This window comes from Eptesicus fuscus, chromosome 9 (assembly GCF_027574615.1).
Source record: "Eptesicus fuscus isolate TK198812 chromosome 9, DD_ASM_mEF_20220401, whole genome shotgun sequence".
NCBI lineage: Eukaryota > Metazoa > Chordata > Mammalia > Chiroptera > Vespertilionidae > Eptesicus > Eptesicus fuscus.
This window is the reverse complement of record NC_072481.1, coordinates 70,081,364-70,102,278: the sequence shown is the minus strand read 5'-3', so window position 1 is coordinate 70,102,278 and position 20,915 is coordinate 70,081,364. Positions and strand designations below refer to the sequence as shown.

General features: G+C 36.0%; 1 protein-coding gene across 5 annotated transcripts in view; it reads left to right on the top strand.

The window, feature by feature from the left end:
• EVI5 (ecotropic viral integration site 5) overlaps nt 1–20,915 on the top strand; it is a 184,877-nt gene that overhangs the window by 143,267 nt on the left and 20,695 nt on the right. For all 5 annotated transcript variants that reach the window (XM_054721359.1, XM_054721358.1, XM_028129965.2 and 2 more), the window contains one exon: nt 10,027–10,122. In XM_054721359.1, coding sequence (XP_054577334.1) covers nt 10,027–10,122 — 96 coding nt within the window. The remainder of the gene's footprint in view (nt 1–10,026; nt 10,123–20,915) is intronic.

Genomic DNA, 20,915 nt, shown 5'->3' with positions numbered 1-20,915 from the left:
TGTTATTTCCTTTAAGGGTGTGATGTCTATTTGTAAACTGTGTTTAAGTTTTAAGTTGTCAGGCTTAAAATGTCAAGGTATATTAAGTACTGATTTCCTATTCTAAACTTACTTAAAAATTTATTAACTAGTTATAAGTTTCAGTTGAGAATTGGGTGATATGTTAGACATCTATAGAGCATTCAAGAAAGAAAGCAATGGTACTTCCTGTAGCCAATACTTCTAATACTACTGGGCAGTACAATACTCTTTAACAATTGCAAATTTAAACAACAAGCCACCATTTTTTCTGTTTTATTCCTGTTCTTGTTTTTATTATTTTCTCCCTTCTATTTTAGATTTATTTTGTTTTTTTATATATCTTCTTAAGATAAATTATACATCCTATATCTCTTGAGGACAGTGCACAGATGAAGGGGCCATCCCCAAAAAGAGGATTATTATTTATCAATCGAGAGAAAATCTTGCTAAGAGGAAAACAAGTGGTAATAAGAATTCAGAGTATGGGAACAGTAGGTCTCTAGACCGTAATAACCATCAAGCTGGGAGAAGAGGATCTTGGGAAATAACAGCGATGGGTAGTGAAATGACAAAAAGATGAAATGATGTTTATCTAGAAAGGCTTTTTGGAACTAATTCTTCAAAAGTCTTGGTATCCCAAGGCAGCACTCCCCAGAGGTCTTGTCAGGTCTTAACTCAGTATAGCGTGACAGTGTTTATCATTAGTAAATGGGATATATCGCCAGCTATCCTTTCTTCATAGGGGAAAAGTGAGGCAAAAGCTGCTTTACACGACACAAGAGCACGTATTTGGATTTTAACTTTGTGGTCTCAAAAACACACACACATACAACAAAAAACAAACAGTTCACCCTTTGATAGCTTAGTTGGTAGTGTAAAAAACAGCCAAGAAACAGAAATGGAGATGAATCTTTCACTGAGATGATAACCCCATGACATGGAATATGAAGAAAATAAAATATGACATTTACACTATCCAGAAGATGAATCACATTTTCTTTAGCTATGGAGTTTTCTAGTTGTGAGCACTGTGTCAGTGAGCAAGATGAAGCTTAATGAGTGGCTATGTGATGCTTTCTTTATTTTTTTTTAATCCTCACCTGAGGAAACTTTTTTACATTGGTTTTTAGAGAGTGGAAGGGAGGGAGGGGGTAAGAGAGAGAGAGAGACATCAATTGGTTGCCTCCTGCATGCACCTGGACCGGGGCTGGACCTGGGCCCAGGGATTGAATCTGCAATCCAGGTATGTGTCTTTTTTTTAATATATATATATTTTATTGATTTTTTTTTACAGAGAGGAAGGGAGAGGGATAGAGAGTTAGAAACATCGATGAGAGAGAAACATCGATCAGCTGCCTCCTGCACACTCCCCACTGGGTATGTGCCCGCAACCAAGGTACATGCCCTTGACCGGAATCGAACCTGGGACCCTTGAGTCTGCAGGCCAACGCTGTATCCACTAAGCCGGGGCCAAGTATGTGTCTTGATTGGGAATTGAATCCGAGACCCTTCAGTCCACGGGCTCTAACCACTCGGAAAAAATGGCCAGAGTTGATCTTTCTTTTTTAAATCCTCTCTTAGTGAGTTCTTTGTGAGTAACCCTATACTTTTCCTGGAACTTAAAGTCATCTGCCTACTTTTTAGAATACTTTTGTGAAGAGGCAAATGACAGGTTTTTAAACTGATGTCAAACATGGAGAGAGTTCTTTGGACCTCACAGTTAAACCTATAGGTTAGCCTCTTAATAGGAGGCAAAAATGTCTTGGTCTATACTTATTCCCTTGATCCAACCACCCATTAAATATATATTATATTAGTTTTACCTCACTGCCTACTTGATTTGAAAAAGGGAATAAAAACAGTGTTTTACTTCGAGTTTCGTTGGAATGATAAATTTTTCTTTTTAACGTGTATAATACACAGTTTTTAGACTTGGACTCTTCAAAAATATTAACAGTGTCATAAAAAAAAGGCAGAGGGACTATTATAGTTTAAAAGAGGCTAAAGATATAATAACCAAATGTAACTATGAACGTTGGTTCTATTTTGGACAGTAATAAACATTTTGGGAACTTTTAGGGAAATTTGAATAGGAACTACATGTTCAATGAATATACTATGGAATTAGTATTAATTTAGGTGTTACAATGGCATTTGGATATGGAAGACATTTCCTTATTCTTAGGAGATGCATACTGAAACATAGTAGTGGAATATCTTATCTGCAATTTACATTCAAATGGTTCAGAAGATATACACAAATGGACAAAATGAAGACAAATGTGGCAAAATAGTAATTGGTGAATATAATTGGAGGGCATATAGGTATTGTACTATTATTTTAGATCTGTAAATTTGAAAAATTTGAAAACTAAAAGGCTAGAGAGAAAAAGATGTAAATAATATATAATATTAACTGTTTAAATTATCTTAAACAGTTATCTACTTTAAATTATCTTAAAAACCCAAAATCTTCTAAGAAAATTATCTGGTAGGAGAGAGTATTAAAAAACCAATGGCTTGTAACAATGGCTTTTAAAATCTGCTATCTTCCTGTCTAAGGAAGTGTCCTTCCTGTGGCAAGATAGGATAAGTTATTGCCAGCATTAAAAACATAGATAAAGAAACAAATAAACAAGAATGGATTTCTAGGCATTCCTATTACAATATCTCTTTTAAAATGAGCTGACTAAATTTGTGTGTTTAAACAAACCTGGCCCCTGCCTCTTCTCTCCACTCTACAATATTTTTTACGAGCATACACTACTAAACCCCACTTTCCTCCCAAACAGTTGTTTAAAGCAACTTAACAACGTATTCATCTCAGTTTTGGTGCCATATATCATGTAAAAACATGCTGCTTAGAGCTATCAAGAAAACATTGCACATTTTTTCTTCAATCTTCTAGCTTGAGGAGCCACCACATGTAATTATTCAACTTTCTAAGTAAGTGTTGGAGTACAGGAGATGTAGTTGAAGAGATCTCTGAATAAAATGTCCACTTTCTACTGTGACCATTTGCACACTGCACAAATACATAGTCACTTTTTTTCCTGCTGACTACAGTATTTATTGATTTTTTAATCAACTGTAACAGAATATGTGGCACCTCCTGGGCTCATTCCATTTCTTCCTCATCCTTTTTCTGAGTACAGCTCCCTTGGTTGCAGGGGAAAAGCAGGTGAGTGTTTATGCCTAAAGTCATTGCTAACACAGTGGAGTAGTGGAACACCGGAACCACTACTGGAGTAAAATATTCCTCTCCACACATTTATGTGTTGTATTAAAGAACATTGCTTTTTTATTATACCCACCTGTTAACTTAACACAAAGTTTAGAGAATTGGACTTCATATTTCCCTTATTTATTGCCATAGCTCCTCATAGAAATTAATGTTCTTAAGTTTTTATAGAATCATTTTGCTGGTCTCCAAATATTTGGTTTCTCTTCATTCTTTAGAAATGTTATCTTCGTTTTCAGTAATAGGGGTCATATGTGTGGAATTTTCTCAGATCCTAACCATTTTATTTAGTTCCTCATCATATATTACTAGATTTTAAAATAATATTTCTGTTTGAGAGGTAGGTTAACCAAGAAAGGGATTTGAGTTCAAAATTGAACCAACCTCTGTAGACAGGGAACTGACCAGCTGAAAGTAGCATAGATATAATGTGAAGTGAAACTGATAGCAGAATTGAAAAGAAATTAATTTAAGAACCCTTGACAGTTTTCCTCTATTTTTGTTTTTAAATATATTCTTTCTGGGAATGTAGAGACTATTTGTAAATAAGGTTATGAGTCTTGGTCATTTACCACATTTACCATTGTGGTGGTAGTTGAAAGAAATATTTCTCTTTTTTATATGTAAATTTATACTAAGTAATTTTTATAATGAGTGTAAAGTCATTAAATGTTTGAGATCCTTAGGAAATAAGACTAAAAGTGATTTATAATTGGCACATAAATAGAATTTTTAGTTTGTGTTAAAAAACATAGTTGATAGTTAATTTTCAAAGGTGCTTCAAACCAGGGCATTTCAAGTTTAGGTCTACACACTGGCTACATCATAATCACCACTATAGTGTGTCTTTCAAAGTGTACTGATTTCAAGCCCCAAGCCCAGATATTTAGATTAAGGTCAGAATGGGTTCTTTTAATCTGTATGTTTACAAGGCTCCCCAAGTGACTCTATAGTCAACCGTGGGAACTACGGCTTTAGGCATTTTAGATTATGTTATTTATATTTTTGTATTCATTTACTTAGTCATATTTTATTTTAAAATATTATGTTTTGCATTTAGCAGAAAACCCAATTCTGAATTTATTTGTGGCTATTAATAATAAAAGGGATTTATTGGCTCATGTACCTGAAAAGTTCAAAAGTTAGATGTGCTTCAGGAAGTTTGATGTGGGCTCCAACATGTTGCATTGAACCATGATTCTCATGACTCGACCCTTACCATTTTTCTCCTCAGGAGGTTTTTTCCTTATTGTGTTAAAATGGCTAACAAGTGAGCTTTATACCCACACTAGAGGCCCAGTGCATGATTGAATCATGCACGTATAGGGTCCCCTACACGCTTTTGCTTTCGATCGTGGGGGAGCTGGGCACGTGGGGGAGCTGGGTGCCCGTCTGCTGGTGCACCAGGCCTTTCGAAAGCCTCCAGCGCGGCAGAGGCTTCCGAAAGGCCTGGTGCCAGAGCGGACAGGCACCCAGCGCCCACACTTTCGCTTTTGATCGCGGGGGAGCTGGGTGCCCGTCCGCTGGTGCACCAGGCCTTTCAGAAGCCTCCGGCTCGGCAGAGGCTTCCGAAAGGCCTGGTGCCGGAGCAGACAGGCACCCAGCTCCCCCGCTTTTGATGGTCCGTGGCGGGACGTGAGCTCGCTGCCCCAGAGGCCCCTTCTGTCCCGCAGCACAGCCATGGCGCAGACGCTGAGCTCGTGGACGCTGGCCCAATCGGCTACCCCAGCCACCCCGAGTCCCGCCCCCCCACGCCTCCTGGCCAATCGTGGGCGTAGCAGAGTGATGGTAATTTACATATTACCATTTTATTAGGTAGGATATCATAATGTCTAGAATAAGAAACTGTGCCCCATAGTTTCCAGCAAAAGATTTTGAAAACCACACTATTTGTGCAACCCCTGAATCAATCACTGTGCAACATAGATGTGATTACCCTGCTTGGTTTAAACCCTACTAATCAGGGCTTACAAATGGGGTTAAGGATGGGGATAATTCTAATCTTAATACCATTACATAATGAGGGAGAGAGAAGGGATCTTGAGGTAACAACCACAAAATCTACTACAAAATATTCTGGAGATGAAATTATAACTCGGCTCTCTCTAAAATTATGTTCTATTTTAATAAGATTCTAATTTATGTGATTTAATCATGTTGCTTTGTAGTTTCTTAAATTTCCAGTAAATGTGAAGAAAGTAGTATCTATTCCTAGAGCAAAAGGTAAATTTTAAATGAAGAGTCACTAACCTTTTTACATATATTAATGAGGTACAGTGTGGACCAAGGGCTCATTCTTTAGCAGACAATTATTTTTATTGATGGCTTCTTCCTCCCACTATTTTACATGGAAATTTTCAAATGTACAGAAGTTGAAAGAATTGGACTATGAACATCATAAACTCACCTGCCTTCATTCTAAAATAAATATTTTGATATATTTTATCTATTCTTTATCAGAAACTCACCTATCCACCATTCTAGCAACCTTATTTTTGGATGCATTTCAGAGTAAACTTGTTATACTTTACCCCTAGTCACTTAAACATGATATTACTAACTAGAGTTATGGATGACCTTTTGATTAATAAGAGGCATATGTACAAAGTTCTGTGGTTTAAGGCCTCAATATGAATTAGATTATCATAGATACTGGTAATTGCTAAAATACTCAAAGATAGATCCAAGAGTGAAATGTACATTTAAACCTTTTTCAAATGTTACTTTATGCCCTTTTAATATAAAGTTTCTTTTATTGTGTGCCAAAAGGTTATATATTTAAAGTCTGTTCAGTGAAATTACAGAATACCAAAAATTGTTGATGTGTTCGAGCTCTTTAAGTTTATTGCTTACTTAATTAGTTTTGCTTAGGAAACTGGTTAACCTGCAATCTGTGTTGTTATCAGCTAGACAAAAAAAAACTCAAGAAAATGTAGGTTCCTGGTAAATTTATTAGTGTAGTTGACATTTTCCCACCTGCTTATCAGAAAGAACCATGCGGACATTGCTTGAAAATAGAAAGCTTAAAAATACTTGCAAAAAATCTTAAATATTAGGTTATTGAATGAACTGTCTCACAAGTGAAGTTAAATTGATACCTACTTCTTAAAATATAATATTTACTTAGATTTGGGGGGGGATTGTAAATGTATAGTTATTTAGTTTTTACATTTAAAGAGGATTCTTAAATGACTTTGAATTAATATATTTAAATGAGAGCCCATTTGTAGAACACAAAAACCCCATACTTTTAGATAAAAGGTTATTTATACATTTTAATTTATAAACATGATAATACTTTAATTTATAAACATGATATTACTAACTAGAGTTATGGATGACCTTTTGATTAATAAGAGGCATATGAATATCTCTCACTTTTTTAGAATATCTCTCACTTTTTACTTCTGTTTTGGAAGTAGCAGCTGTATTCCCTTTAAGCAGACTGTCGAATCAGAATATCCCAGGCAAAGCTTTCCAACTGGTGTGTCTGTCACACTGATGTGCTGCTGATGTGTGACAGGTGTGCTGGGATGATGATGGTCTTGTCCTCGGGTCACCCTTCCTCTTTCCTCAGTTTAGTCAGTGTGCCTTACAAGTTGTTGTTTCTGGTGTGTGTGTGTGTGTGTGTGTGTGTGTGTGTGTGTGTGTATCCAGAGAAACTGGTTTAAGGGACATCATAGTCTGACTTCTTGTATGTAAAAGTTTTGCAGAAGAAACCCAATATTAAGCTTTATAAAGTTACATTTAAATCTAAAAAGAACAATTATATACACTAGGAGTTAAACATATAAAGTTTTTCTCATTGAAATTCTTCCTTTTTCCTACGATTAATGAAAATTCAAGGACCATCTGGGGTTTTTTTAGTTATAAAAACTAAGAGAGCTTCTTTGATTTCCACAAGTATCTTTCAGTAGTCTTTTTTAAGTTAAAAACACTCCCATTTTTATTGTAAAATTTCTTAAACTGCCTCATTTTTTATGAAATATTGCCTTTCCTCCAAAGAAATCAAGTGCTATATAAAAAAGTTTAGCTAAATCCTAAGACTACCTTTGGAGGAAACAGCTCTTTGGTATCACTTGATCACTTTCTGTAAAAACAAATTTAATGGTTTCCATCTTAACAAACTTTCTTTTTTTTTATAGGAAAGAATTGATATTAATTATTGTTACTGGTTATTTTCCATCCTTTAAACTTGAAGTATTTCTGCATTCTTGAACTTCTTTCTTACAACATTAGAGCTTACCTTGGGCTTTGTCATTTTATTTGCCCTGAAATTTTTATTGTAACCCACATGATATTACTGCTATGGGATGTCCAAAATCCTCAAGAACTTTGCCTTCATTGATGACCAGATTTAAAGGTACCTTTCTCCAAGTTTGACCCCAAACCACAAATATCTAGCCTTTCCATTTCATACTGAAGAATTTCTTTCTAGAAGTGGGTTACACTTTCTATTTAATCAACCATTTCAAGGGAATTAATATGATGTGATACTAAAGTTAAAAATCATCAAGAAGGATAGCTGAACACATATATCCAAGTGCGTAATTCTCACCAACTTAGTCACCTTTGGAAGTGTATCTACTTACTCAGTTGCTGCTGCCATTTTTCATGCTACATATAATACTTGGAAAATACATTTTTATAAAAATAATGTTGTTTTTATTTTTTATTTTACATCACTGAATAGTTTTCCTCCATATGTTATTTTTCTCTTTTCTACATTCTTTCTTCTTACTTCACTCACTCATTACCTATTCCCTTCTACTTGACATCATCCTTTCCCATGTTGGGGTTCATAGGACTAAGGAGGAATAAGTCTGTAGCCAAGGAAAATGTTAGGATAAGATAGTCATGAAACAGATTGAATTTGGGAGGTGAGTTAAATCACTACATACAAGGATGCTTTTAGGAGTTAGGGCTTTATTCCTTTGGGGAACCTCAATGGAGAAGGCATGATAAGTCCTCAAGATATTTTAGCTATTATGGTTGCAAGAGATAGAAACCCATACACATACTGGTTCAAATAATAAAGGGACTTTATTGGTTCATTAAATGAAAAAACAGGTTGCCCAGGCTAATGTGGCTCAGTTGGATGGGCATCCTCCCATGTACCGAAAGGTTGCCGGTTCGATTCCTGGTCAGGGTATATGCCTGGGTAGCGGGCTGAATCCCTGGTAGGGGTTGTGCTGATCCATGTTTTCCCTCTTCCCCTCTCCCTTTCTCTTTCTGAAAATCAATAAAAATCTTTTTGAAAAGAAAAGGAAAAACAGGTAGGAAAGGCTTCTGAGATAATTTAATTAGGAATCTGCTTGGTTTCTCGGCTCTTCTGTTGGTTCTACCCTTCTCTGACTGACAAACTAATATTTTAACTAAAGTTTCAAAATATGTGTGTTTTTTCCTTAAGGCTTATGGCTAAAATTCATAGGCATATTTAAGAAGCCTAGCATATGTATTGGGGATATAATAATTGTTAAATTAGATCTGTGCTTAGGTGATTTATATGTGATATTCATGTGTTTAAATATATAAGAAAAGTTTTAGAGCCTGTAGAAATTATAGTTGTGTTTTACAGCTATACACATATTAGTTAAATCAAACTGCTTCAGCAGGCCATCTATCTATATAATAGAGGAATATGCAAATTAGCCAGGATGCCGTAACGTAATGACCGAACAGCAGGGACCTGAGGCTGTATGGCACTGGCCGGGGCGAGGGACTTCAGGCTGTGCCCCCTGCCCCGGCGCCAGGCCGGGGGACCTCAGGCTGTGCCCCCTTGTCTGGCGGGGCTTGACAGGGACCTCAGGCCACAACACCCGCCTGGCGGGGCTTTACAGGGGACCTCAGGCCGTGGCCCACCCCCCCCCCCCCGCCCCAGTGCCAGCTGGGGGACCTGAGGCTGTGCCCCCCGCCTGGAGGGGTTTGATGGGGGTGGGGCTGGCCAGGTCTGGGTCTCCTGCGTTTTCGAAGCGCGTAGAAGTGGTGGGCAGGGACTTGACTCTAGGTCCCGCAGCGTGCCCCAGACTCTGACAGGAGGGAGATTTTCATATACATTTTACTAATTTTCTTTCATCTCTGACACTTCTATTATAGAGAAAGGGCAAATAGCAATATTAAAATATTTCCTCTAATTAATTCCCTTTTAATGTGCATGAATTTCGTGCACCAAGCCACTAGTATCCAATAAAAGGTTTTTAATGCAGGTTGCCAAAGAGCAATAAGGGGATGGGCTATCGCAGCGATTTCTAGGACTCCCAGCACACATTCCTGAGCTAATTGAACAGAAGAGAAAGCAGTCTTCCCCTTTTAAGAGTGGTTTGAAGAACCTTTTTCCTCCCCTTCTCTGTTGCCTAAGTGAAAGCAGATTCCCAGTGTAGCTGTAGGAGGCTTACTCCCTTCTCAGCTAAGCACTGAATCTCTTATAGAGAGAAAATCATTAGCACTCAAAATAACTAGATAAATGGCTTTGAAATTCTAGGATAATTTTTTATACTACTAGACCCAATTAACTATTGATTTGTAAGAGTCTCTCAAAGGTACATTTTGTAAATTGTATTTATTGTAAACAGTTCCATTAAGCATTATTTAGAAATGCTCAGTATAGTATACTATGAATTGTTTTTCATAGATAGTTTGAGAACAGATTTGTTCAGAATTTAGCCAATTAAAGGGTATGCCATTATGCTGTCCTATATTTTCAAGTATTTGAGTACATGCTGTGAAAATTACTTTGTTTTTCCTTTGATGTTTTCACAAAACAGAAAGAAGAAGGAAAGCTTCAAGGACAGCTTAACAAGTCTGATTCTAACCAGTATATTAGGGAACTGAAAGATCAGATAGCAGAGCTGAATCATGAGGTAAGTGATGAATTTTGATCTTCACATATTTCTTTCTTCCTGTGTATTGAAACAGCACTTTATTACTGGTTATGACTGACTCTTTCATGATAAGTGTTTTCTGTAAATTCTTGATTATAATTCTATTTTAGAAGACTGTCTTCTTTTAACAAGATTTTTTTTCTGTTCCAATATTGAAGATTTATTTTTCTTAAGCCTATTTAATCATGATCTAAAATAGTCAATATTTGCATGAAAAATATTTTATTTTTTATTGTGATCTAAAAACCCTTGATAGTTTGTCTCAAGTGTCAAAGTGACTGCAATTAAACTAAAAAATTTTATGTATACCAATAGATTTGTGGTGTTTACCGTTGTGGATAGAGGGAAGTCATTTTACTCTTCTCTTCTTCTTCCCTGCATGGTGGTATCACTGAGATTGCAAAAAAGGATACTTGCCTAATTTCAGTTAACAGATTTCTTAGTATCTGAATACTTTTAAACTGGCACTACCTTGAATCTGTGAGATTCAACTGATGAAATTCAGATAGTTTTGCCTAGTGTACTATATTAAATAATTTAAATTATTTAAACTAATGTGTTTTGATAGAGAAATACTTTCTGTTACTGTGGCTCTAGGTCATTTTTGTTGTCCTCTTATTATTTTCTAATGATAAATATCTTTCAGACATTAATGGAAAAGCATGTTTCTCATCCGATCTTGAATTATTTGTGCAATAATGTTTATTCATAGTGATGAGAATTTAATGGGTAACATAAGCCTCTTTGTTGAGGGGGATAAAAACACTCAGTAAGTTAATTTAAACCTCAAAGGAAAAAGTTTGGACATTACTCTTTCCTGGTGTTACACTCTTCAGTTAAAGTCTGAGTGTTTTGAGTAATACCTCCTGGAGGTAGTCAATCTAAGTAAATTCTGAATGAAGAAACAAAACATTAACAAAAATTTTTAATCTTAGATATGGTTTAATTTAATTTGTCCTAAAATTTTGGGCATCATTCCTGTGAATATTGATTTTCAGCCATAATAACATATGAGGGATTTAAGATTCTGCATAATTTTTACTTAATTTGTGTCCATTTTTTATGATCTCTTCTGATCCACTAGCTGAGTATTAAAAAACAAATTACAAATAAGCATGGTCTAGAAATCCTTATTTTTTTGAAAACCCAAGCATTATTCTTTGTGTTCAAAAGGTTTTCTCAAGGAAATTAATGACTAAAGTAGATCACTCTCCCATTTATAATTTTGATTTCTACTGATAAGTTTTCATGTTGCTGAATTAAGAAAATTGTATGTGGATTGACTTTACTTCTAAGACTGTCCTAAAAATCAGTCTGCAAATATTAAATTTTCCTGTCATGTACCTTGACTGAAAATAATGATACTCTCTTCGTCAGGATCAGTAGAAAATAGTTCAGAGGAGGTTTAGCTTTACCATCATTTTTTCATGTCTGGCCTGTGAAAGCAGTCTTTTATGTTATACAAGCATGCAAAGAAAATAATCAACAGTAGAATTTTCTACTGTTAATAGAAAGAGCTAGATTGTGCAAATAAAAGGTAAAACAGTTTATGATGAGATGTTAATTGTGGGATTCAGAGTAGGCCAGAGTCCTGAGTTTAAACAGGCCCCAGTCGGAAAACATGGTAGAGAGGAGAGTGAGTACAGTAGAGCTGGGGGCCACAAGAACTTGGAAGGAGGGTGAGCTCAGGACACAGAGGTTGGGAGTTTAGAGAAGGCCAGATTCAGTTAAGAATTAATGTCACTGCCCTAGCTGGTTGGATAGAATGTGGGCCCGAGGACCGAAGGGCCCTGGGTTTGATTCTGGTCAAGGGCACATAAGTCAGTTGCAGGCTCGATCCCCGGCCCCTAGGGCCGAGTGCAAGAGGCAACCAATCGATTAGTCTCTCTCACATTGATGCTTCTCTCTCTCTCTCTCTCTCTCTCTCTCTCCCTCTCCCTCTCTCCCTCTCTCTCTCTCTCTCTCTCTCTCCCTCTATCCTCAGGTAAGGATTAACAACAACAACAAATAGAATTAATGTGACTACATTGTGGGAAATAAGGGTAGATTGACTAGAACCAGTTTATGGTGAATCTTCAAAGCTAGAAGAGATTAAATTTACTAAATAATATGGAACCATTATAGGTCTTCAATTGGAGATTCCTTTTCATTATGTTTTTTGAGCAGATTTTAATACACTTACCTGTTTTAAAGTTTTATAACTAAAGAAAAGATAAATGAAAAAAGGTACAGTTTAAACCAAGATAATGCTTATAGTAGACTTAATGAAAATTACTATTTTTTAGACCAATTTCTTGAGTTAGGTAACTTTTTTATTCTAGTGATTTTTCATTTTACTTATTTACTTTTTTTTTTTCAATTACAGTTGGCATACAATATATTTGTTTCAGGTGTACAATATATAACTTACAAAGTTATCACCCCATTCTTGTAATACAGCACTTCACAGTGGGGAAAAAGGGTAACCAAAATCAGTCTAAAGCCGAAACCGGTTTGGCTCAGTGGATAGAGCGTCGGCCTTTGGACTGAAAGGTCCCAGGTTCGATTCCGGTCAAGGGCATGTACCTTGGGTGCGGGCACATCCCCAGTAGGGGTTGTGCAGGAGGCAGCTGATCGATGTTTCTCTATCATCGATGTTTCTAACTCTCTATCCCTCTGTCTTCCTCTCTGTAAAAAATCAATAAAATAAAAAAAAAAGAAAGAAACAAAAATCAGTCTAAAATTTCCAACTTAACTTTTGCCTATATGCTAGAATTTGCCAAAATCTTTGGCTTTCAACATAAAAATTAACTTTCAAATATTAATGGTATGAGCAGGTGACTGTTAATAGTCACTTTGTTAGCTGATTTTTGTACTTCTCTAAATTTTAAAGGAAATGTTGAGACAAAACTTGCAGATACAGCATTGTTGTACATGTTAAAACAACTGTGACCACTTAGAATAGTCAGCTGTATGAAATACTAAAGAGGATTAAGCAGGTTATTTTTTATGAATGATTGATTTTATTGTTGATCTGTAAAATAACAATAATAGTTACTATCTATTGAGTATCCTTTATGGGCCAAGCATTATGTCAGACACTTCATATTTATTATTACTAACCCTCCTTCATAATACTCCCACATGTTGGTGGTATTCTCAGTTGAATGGATATAGAAACAAACTCATAATGATTAAGTAACTGGCCCAGGATTATACAAGTAGTAAATGGTTGGGCCAGGATTGAATTTAGTTTGGCCTATTCTTTTCTGTGTTGATTATGGAGACATTAGATTAAAAAATATCATCAATATTTAAAAATTTAGGAATGGCAATTAATGACAATATTTTACTAACTATGTTATTCACTCTCTTGACACGTGAATTTGCATATACCCAGTAAGTGAATTCTGAAGTTGACCTAGCCAGTGAGTGAGTTCCACAGTTGACCTAGCCTGAAGAATCCCTGTCTCTCCCTGTTTAGCACTACAAATGGAGCTTTATCTTCACTTACTGCGGTTTCCTATGATTCATCCCATGTCTTCTTTGACTCCCAACCCCTGCTATTCTTACTCTTACCACCTAACTAATTTTGTTCCTAATTTTACCTACTTTTCATAGAAATTTTTAAATTTGGAGCCTCCATTATCCTGCTAAGTTATCCACAGAATTCACCGTGGAAACCTGTGCTACCCCAGACCTGGCAAGAGCTGTGGTTAAATCCTCTGCTATCCCTATATCCTGCCCTCATGGCATACACAGAAAAGAAGCTGGATCCCAATTCAAGTGCTTTCCATATCCCATCTTCCACATCCTACCTTCCCATCCATCTGTCATCGTAGCCTCCACTATATACTAGGCACTGGGTTTTGAACTGAAGATAAAGAAAATTGAAACACAATCTATAGCCTCAAGAGTCTCACAGTCTATAATAAAAAATATAGCATTACTAGAGGCCCAGCGCACGGATTCATGCACAGGTGGAGTCCCTTGGCCTGGCCTGCAGGGATTGGGCGAAACCAGCTTTCTGCCATTCCCCGAGGAGTCCCAGATTGCGAGAGGGCACAGACCAGGCCAAGGGGCCTCTAGTATGCATATAAGATCTTTGGTTAATCTCTTCCCGCCCTCCCCGCTTCCTTCTGAGATTCATCAGTCTGTTCCATGTTTCCATGCCTGTGGTTTCCGCTCCTGCGTTGAGTGTCTACCCCCTGGTGGTCAATGCACATCATAGCTACTGGTCGGATGGTTGAATGGTTGGCTGGTCACTTAGGCTTTTGTATATATAGATAATAGCTACATATTTAACAGTCACTCTCTGCTGGACACTGAACTAAGTGTTATACTTCCATTATTTCTTTTAATCTTCACAGCAATCCTCTGAGTAGGTAGGATTATTATTATTCATGTTTTACATATAATAAAAGGTATTAAATAACTCCTCATGGTCATATACTAGTCAGTAATAGAGGTAGATGCTAGTTCAGACTATATGACTCCAAGCCCATCCAAAGCACTTAAACCACCATATTCTATATAGCCTCCTTTGAAACATACAGGGGTAAGTAAGCTGGTAACAGCATTTGGGCTGGGTTTTGAAAAACGAAAAGAAATTTTTCAGGCAAATTGGGCATCAGGAACATTAAAATAAACAAAATTATAGGTACCAGAAATGAATAAGCCATCTACTTTTGCAACATAGTTCTATCTTCTTACAGCTGCTGACCACCAAAGACAAATAATTTTTTCTTTATACCAGGGAAGGAAGATGAGGTAGAAAGTTATTCTCATTTATAAGCCAAAGGAAGTGTACTCAGAAATCATCTAGGTATAGACAAATTGAGAAGTATATTCCAATAATTCAACCAAATTACCAGTTGACTAAACTTCTCAGTCCTTTGAAGCCTTGCTATCATTTGCAGTATTGTTTTATGAGAAAATACATACTAAACAACTGATTCAGAAATGTGTTTGGAATATAGAGTCTGTGTTTTCACTAGTTCTTCATGGTAATGTGTTATGATGGATGTTCTAGGAATAGGTAAATTTATTTCAGATTAAAGATAGTTTGCTTACTCTAAAAATTAAATTTTTCCATTAAACAGCTTTGATGAAATTTTATATCTTAATAAAATAGTTTTAATGTGCTTTATGTTCTTAAAATCTTATAAATAGCTTTTCTTTCTTTTCCTTGGTTATAAGACTTCTCTTCAGCTAGTCTTCAGTTGGTTATTCTGGTTGATTGTTCTATATTTTAGTTATAATTCCAGTTTGGTCCTAGAGGAGGTGAGTGTAACATCCACCTTTTCTGCCACCATCTTGGATCTCCCTAGCTTTTCTTCTTCTTCTTTTTTTTTTTTTTTTTTCGGTTAATCCTCACCCAAGAATATTTTTCCATTGATTTTTAGTGGGAAGGAGAGGGAGAGACAGAGAGAAACATTGATGTGAGAGAGACACATTGATTGGTTGCCTCCTGCACCCATCCAACCAGGGCTGGGGAACCTGCAACCAAGGTTCCTTCCCCATGACTGGAATCAAACCAGGGACCCCTCAGTGCACAGGTGACCGCTCTATCCACTGAGCCAAACTGGCTAGGGCCTTTTTTCCTTTTTTAAATAATTTTTTAATTTTCCAAATACAGCTGACATATATTATATTAGTTTCAGGTGTACAACATAGTGAGTGACATTTATATAACTTACGAAGTGATCACCCCATAAGTCTAATGCCCAACTGACACCATACATAGTTATTACAATACTAGAGGCCTGGTGCATGAAATTCGTGCATTGGGGGGGAGGGGCGGGGGAGAGGGCCCTCAGCCCAGCCTGCACTCTCTCCAATCCGGGACCCCTTGGGGGATGTCCAACTGCTGGTTTAGGCCCAATCCCGGGGATCTAACTGCCTCCCCTGCCAGCCCGATCACCCCTAACCATCTCTGCCTGTCGGCCTGGTCGCCCCCAACTGCCCCTCCTCCCTCACCCCTCCTGCTGGCCTGGTTGCCTCTCACTGCCCCCTCCACCAGCCTGGTCACCTCCAAGTGCCCCCCTGCTGACCTGGTCGCCCCCAACTGCCCCCCCTGCCGGCCTGGTTGCCCCATGCAGCCTGCTGTTCAGTCATTACTGTTACTGTGATGGTGTTCCGGACAATTTGCATATTCCTCTATTATTAGTGATTCCCTGTGTTGTACTTTATATCCCCATGACTATTTTTATAACTGGCAATTTGCAATTTATAATCATAATCCCTTCCCTATTTTTGCCCCCCCCCCCTTCTATCTGGCAACCACCATAATGTTCTCTATATAAGTTTGTTTCTGATTTGTTGGATCATTTATTTTGTTTTTTAGATTTCACATATAAGTGAAATCATAATATTTTCCTTTTCTTATTTAACTTAATATAATACCCTCTTAGTCCATCCATGTTGTCACAAATGGCAAGATTTCACCCTTTTTTTTATGGCTGAGGAATATACCATTGTATATATGTACCACATCTTTATCCATTTGCCTGTCAGCGGATGCTTAGGTTGCTTCCATATCCTGGCTATTGTAAATAATGCTGCAATGAACATAGGGATGCATATGTCTTTCAAAATTGTGTTATGGGTTTCTTCAGATAAATACCCAGAAGTAAAATTGCAGAGTTCTTTTTTGTCTCTTGTTATAGCCTTTATTTTGTACAAGTGGCTGAAGTCTTCAATGCCTGACCCCCGCCCCCCCCCATTTCCCCAGCATCCTTAAAAATTGTGAAGGGAAAAATAAAAGTCTTGTGTTTTTTCTATAATTATTGTAATTCAGTTTGTTTTTTATCTTTTTGTGATCTTGTTTGTTTTATATGTGATATAGTGTTTTTTGTTTTTACCTCCAGGAGGTATTGTTAATTTTAATATTTACTTGGCTTATATAAATTAAGCAATAATAAACCCCTTTATTTTTAAGATAATATAATCTAGGAAAATATTTAATATTAAAGTTAGTTTAACTTTGGTTTGAATAGACAATGTCTTTTAAATTGATTAACTTTATATTATAAACTTTATTAAATTTATTAACTTTATATGTATATAACATATATGTATATATGTATGTATATGTGTGTATATATATGCACATATATATATACATATACATGTGTGTGTGTGTGTGTGTGTGTGTGTGTGTGTATGCTTAAACATAGTTTCCCAGAATAGTTTGGTAACTCAAAAGTTTAGAGTTTTACTAAGTTAAATGAGATAAAAATTATTAAATATTAAAAGTAAATTTACTTACTTTTGGCTTATTATAAAGAAACTAAAAGATAAATTTGGATCTGTTAATGGATATATTTTGTACTTTATTTAAAAAATGAATGCATAAATAAGTGGAACAATAAAGTGATGTTTCTCTCTCCCTACCTCTCTAAAAGCAACAAAATCAATAAAAAAGAATTTTAAAATATTTTTAAATGTCTTCTAATTGTACTGATGCCTGCTGATAATTGAATTTTAGTCTTAGAATTATTTGAGAAAATTTTCAACATATGGAGTTATAAGTTTTCATGTATGTTTGTACAGTAAAAAATGCTCAGTTTTTCTGTGTGGCAGATTCTTAATTAAAGAAATTATCCCCTTAAATTTATTCTTTCTCTAGTTAGAGAAATGTAAAGTGCCATGCAGAAGCTCACAGGCCTCAGTACAAGTAAAATGTTTTTTCTTTGCTGCCCAAAAAGGTTTCATGTAGATAATGAGAGGACTTTATATTATAAACTTTATATTATAAACTTTATTAAATTTATTAACTTTATATTATATGTATATAACATATGTATATATGTATGTATATGTGTGTATGTATATGCACATATATGCACATATATGTATATATACATGTATATGTATATGCATATATATATATATACAACTACAAAAATTGCTTTAAGACCTTTGGATTAAATGTTCAGCACTGTTTTTTAATTTTGTAACCTCCATTTATGGATATAAAATTCATTTTTAATGACATATTTAAATGAGTGTTATTACTTCTCTTCCTCATATGTTCCATTTTATCTTGGAAAGCAGTTATTTTATTTGAAGTCAAGATAATTATTGTACAATGTACAATATTTTGTTTGGAATAATATCACCATGTAAAAGACTTAAAGCTGAGATTTCAGATTCATCATATATTTTTAAGCCAGACGTGTTCTTAAAGTTTATCTAGTTTTTCACTTGATAAATGAGGAAACTGAGGGCCCAAAAGTTAAGGGACTTACCCAGAATTACGCAGCTAGTTAGTGGCAGAGACGGAATTATTGCCCAGGCATTCTGGCTTCTGATCTACTATATCCCACCTCCCTTCAACCTTCTGCCAATCTAACTTCACATGTCAGATATGGTGGGAGGCCCATAAGTGTTTAATTGAATTAAAATGAATTACTTCTGTCATGAGAACCCAATGTCTAGTAACTAGAAATCTACTCTCACTTAGTGTTCTTTACTTTTTCAGCATCAGGTTCTGGACTTCTTTTCCATTTGAGGCTGGGGATTTGGTCTGACTTGTTCCCTCAAATTCTGCTTCAGTTTTCAGTGGCTGCTACTAAAATCTTACCTTTTAGATATTAAATTATTTTCTGAAAATAGAGGCAACTGAGATTTTTTTAGCCAAATTAAACATTTCCAGAAACAAAAAAAACTAGACAAAAATAGTCAACCCAGCCCTGACCAGTGGCTCAGTTGGTTTGGAGTGTCATCTAATACACCAAAAGGTTGTGGGTTTGATCCCTGGTCAGGGAGAGTGCAGGAGGCAAATGATCTCTTACACGCCCTCCCCCACCCCCTCCCCCTCCCCCCGCTCCTCTTCCCCTTCTCTCCCACTCCTTTAATCCCTCTCCCTTTCGCTCTCTAAATCAATAAAATATATCCTCAGGTAAAAAAAACAGTCAACCTAATTTCATATATATCTGTTATTTTAAAAATACAAGCTTACAAATGACATAAATTAGCTCAACCATTCAATGCATTCTGTTTCAAGAGTTTGTTATTTAACTGGTGGACAAACTTCCAGCAATTGTTTCTAGATTAATTTTTTAAATCTCCATAGCTATATATATTTTCATTCATTCTTCACCTTCAAAAGAATATAAAACATACCACCTTCATAGAAAACCTGTAATAATCTTACATAGAATACATTGCTTTTATTTAAGATTTTTAGACCACTTTCTAGTTTTATGTCATATTCGTAAAAAGAGGGTGTTCTACCCAATTATATACATCTATGTATCCTTTTTCTATTATAGGTAAAAAAGATTTTTTAATTTCTTAATGAAAATATGTGTTTCTAATGGTAGAAATTTAATTAAGGAACTGGAGTTGAATCATGAGAAAATGATACAAAATATAGGAATAAGGTGAGATAATGAAAAGAAAAGAAAAATTAAAAAATAAAGAACAAAGTGGGGAAAGTAATTAGAACCTAGTAAAGATAAGATACCAAGGAAAGAAGCCTTTTAGAAATATTGACTAAGGTAGTATATGCTTTAAAAAAGGCTTGTTAAGGGATTTCTAGGATAAAATCTGGGTGAGCTGCCAACTTAGAGAATGTAGAATCAATCTGAAATGAGGGATTTGGCTCTGGTCCTCAGAATTAAAGGGATGAAGAGATCAACCAAAGGACTTGTATGCATGCATATATGCATAACCAATGGACACAGACACCAGGGCGGTGAAGGCATGAGCGGGGGCTGGCGGGGGGGCATGGGGGGAATAAGGACACATATGTAATACCTTAATCAATAAAGAAAGAAAAACAATAGAATCAGAGGGCTGAATAAATATCCTCAGGAGATGCCCGGTTTGGCTCAGTGGATAGAGCATCGGCCTATGGACTCAAGAGTCCCAGATTCGATTCCGGTCAAGGGCATGTAACTTGGTTGCGGGCACATCCCCAGTAGGGGGTGTGCAGGAGGCAGCTGATTGATGTTTCTCTCTCATCGATGTTTCTAACTCTCTCTCTCCCTCTCCCTTCCTCTCTGTAAAAAATCAATAAAAAACCATATATATATATATCTATCCATCCATCCATCCTTAGGAGATAATATTACACTGGCCAAGGAACAGAACCAATTAGAATTGTAAAGTCAGACTTGGATATTAAGCTGTGTCAGATGGGATTTTTTCTGATGTTGTGCCAGACACTATTGAAAGTACAATGTACTTCCTAGTCTTACTGTCAAGGAACTTACAGTCTAATGGGGAAAAGTGTAAAGTTAATTTGACAAAGACTATATAGTTGGTACTGATAGTGAGCACTTAGTATTTCAGAAATGGGAGATAACATAGTGCTTAATTTCATTAATTTTAATTAATGGTTCTTGTACTCTCCTTGATGCTTAGGAACAATCTAAACTGTGAATTCCTTGATGGCAAAGATGGTGTCTTATTCAGCCTTATATTTCTTAGTCTTTTAAAAGTCCTCAGTACTGTGAACTCTCAGATTCATTCTGTTCTCTTGGTGTTCAGATTATCCTGAATTTGACCAGTGGGAACTCTTTCAAGCTAGCACCAATATCTTTTTTTCTATACCTTCATTAGTCTGAACATTTCTGTGTTTTCTGGCACTAGGTGGCAAATTTTTAATAGTATTTTACATTAAATGAGTATAGCTAAATATTCAATAGTACAGTAGTGAAACATTGCTTATTAGCACTGGTCTATAAATTGCTTAATAAATGGTCCCAACAATTACTCTGTGACAATTAGATTGGAAACAATAGTCATAAGAAACTACTTCAAGGGAAACTGGGTGTCAAATA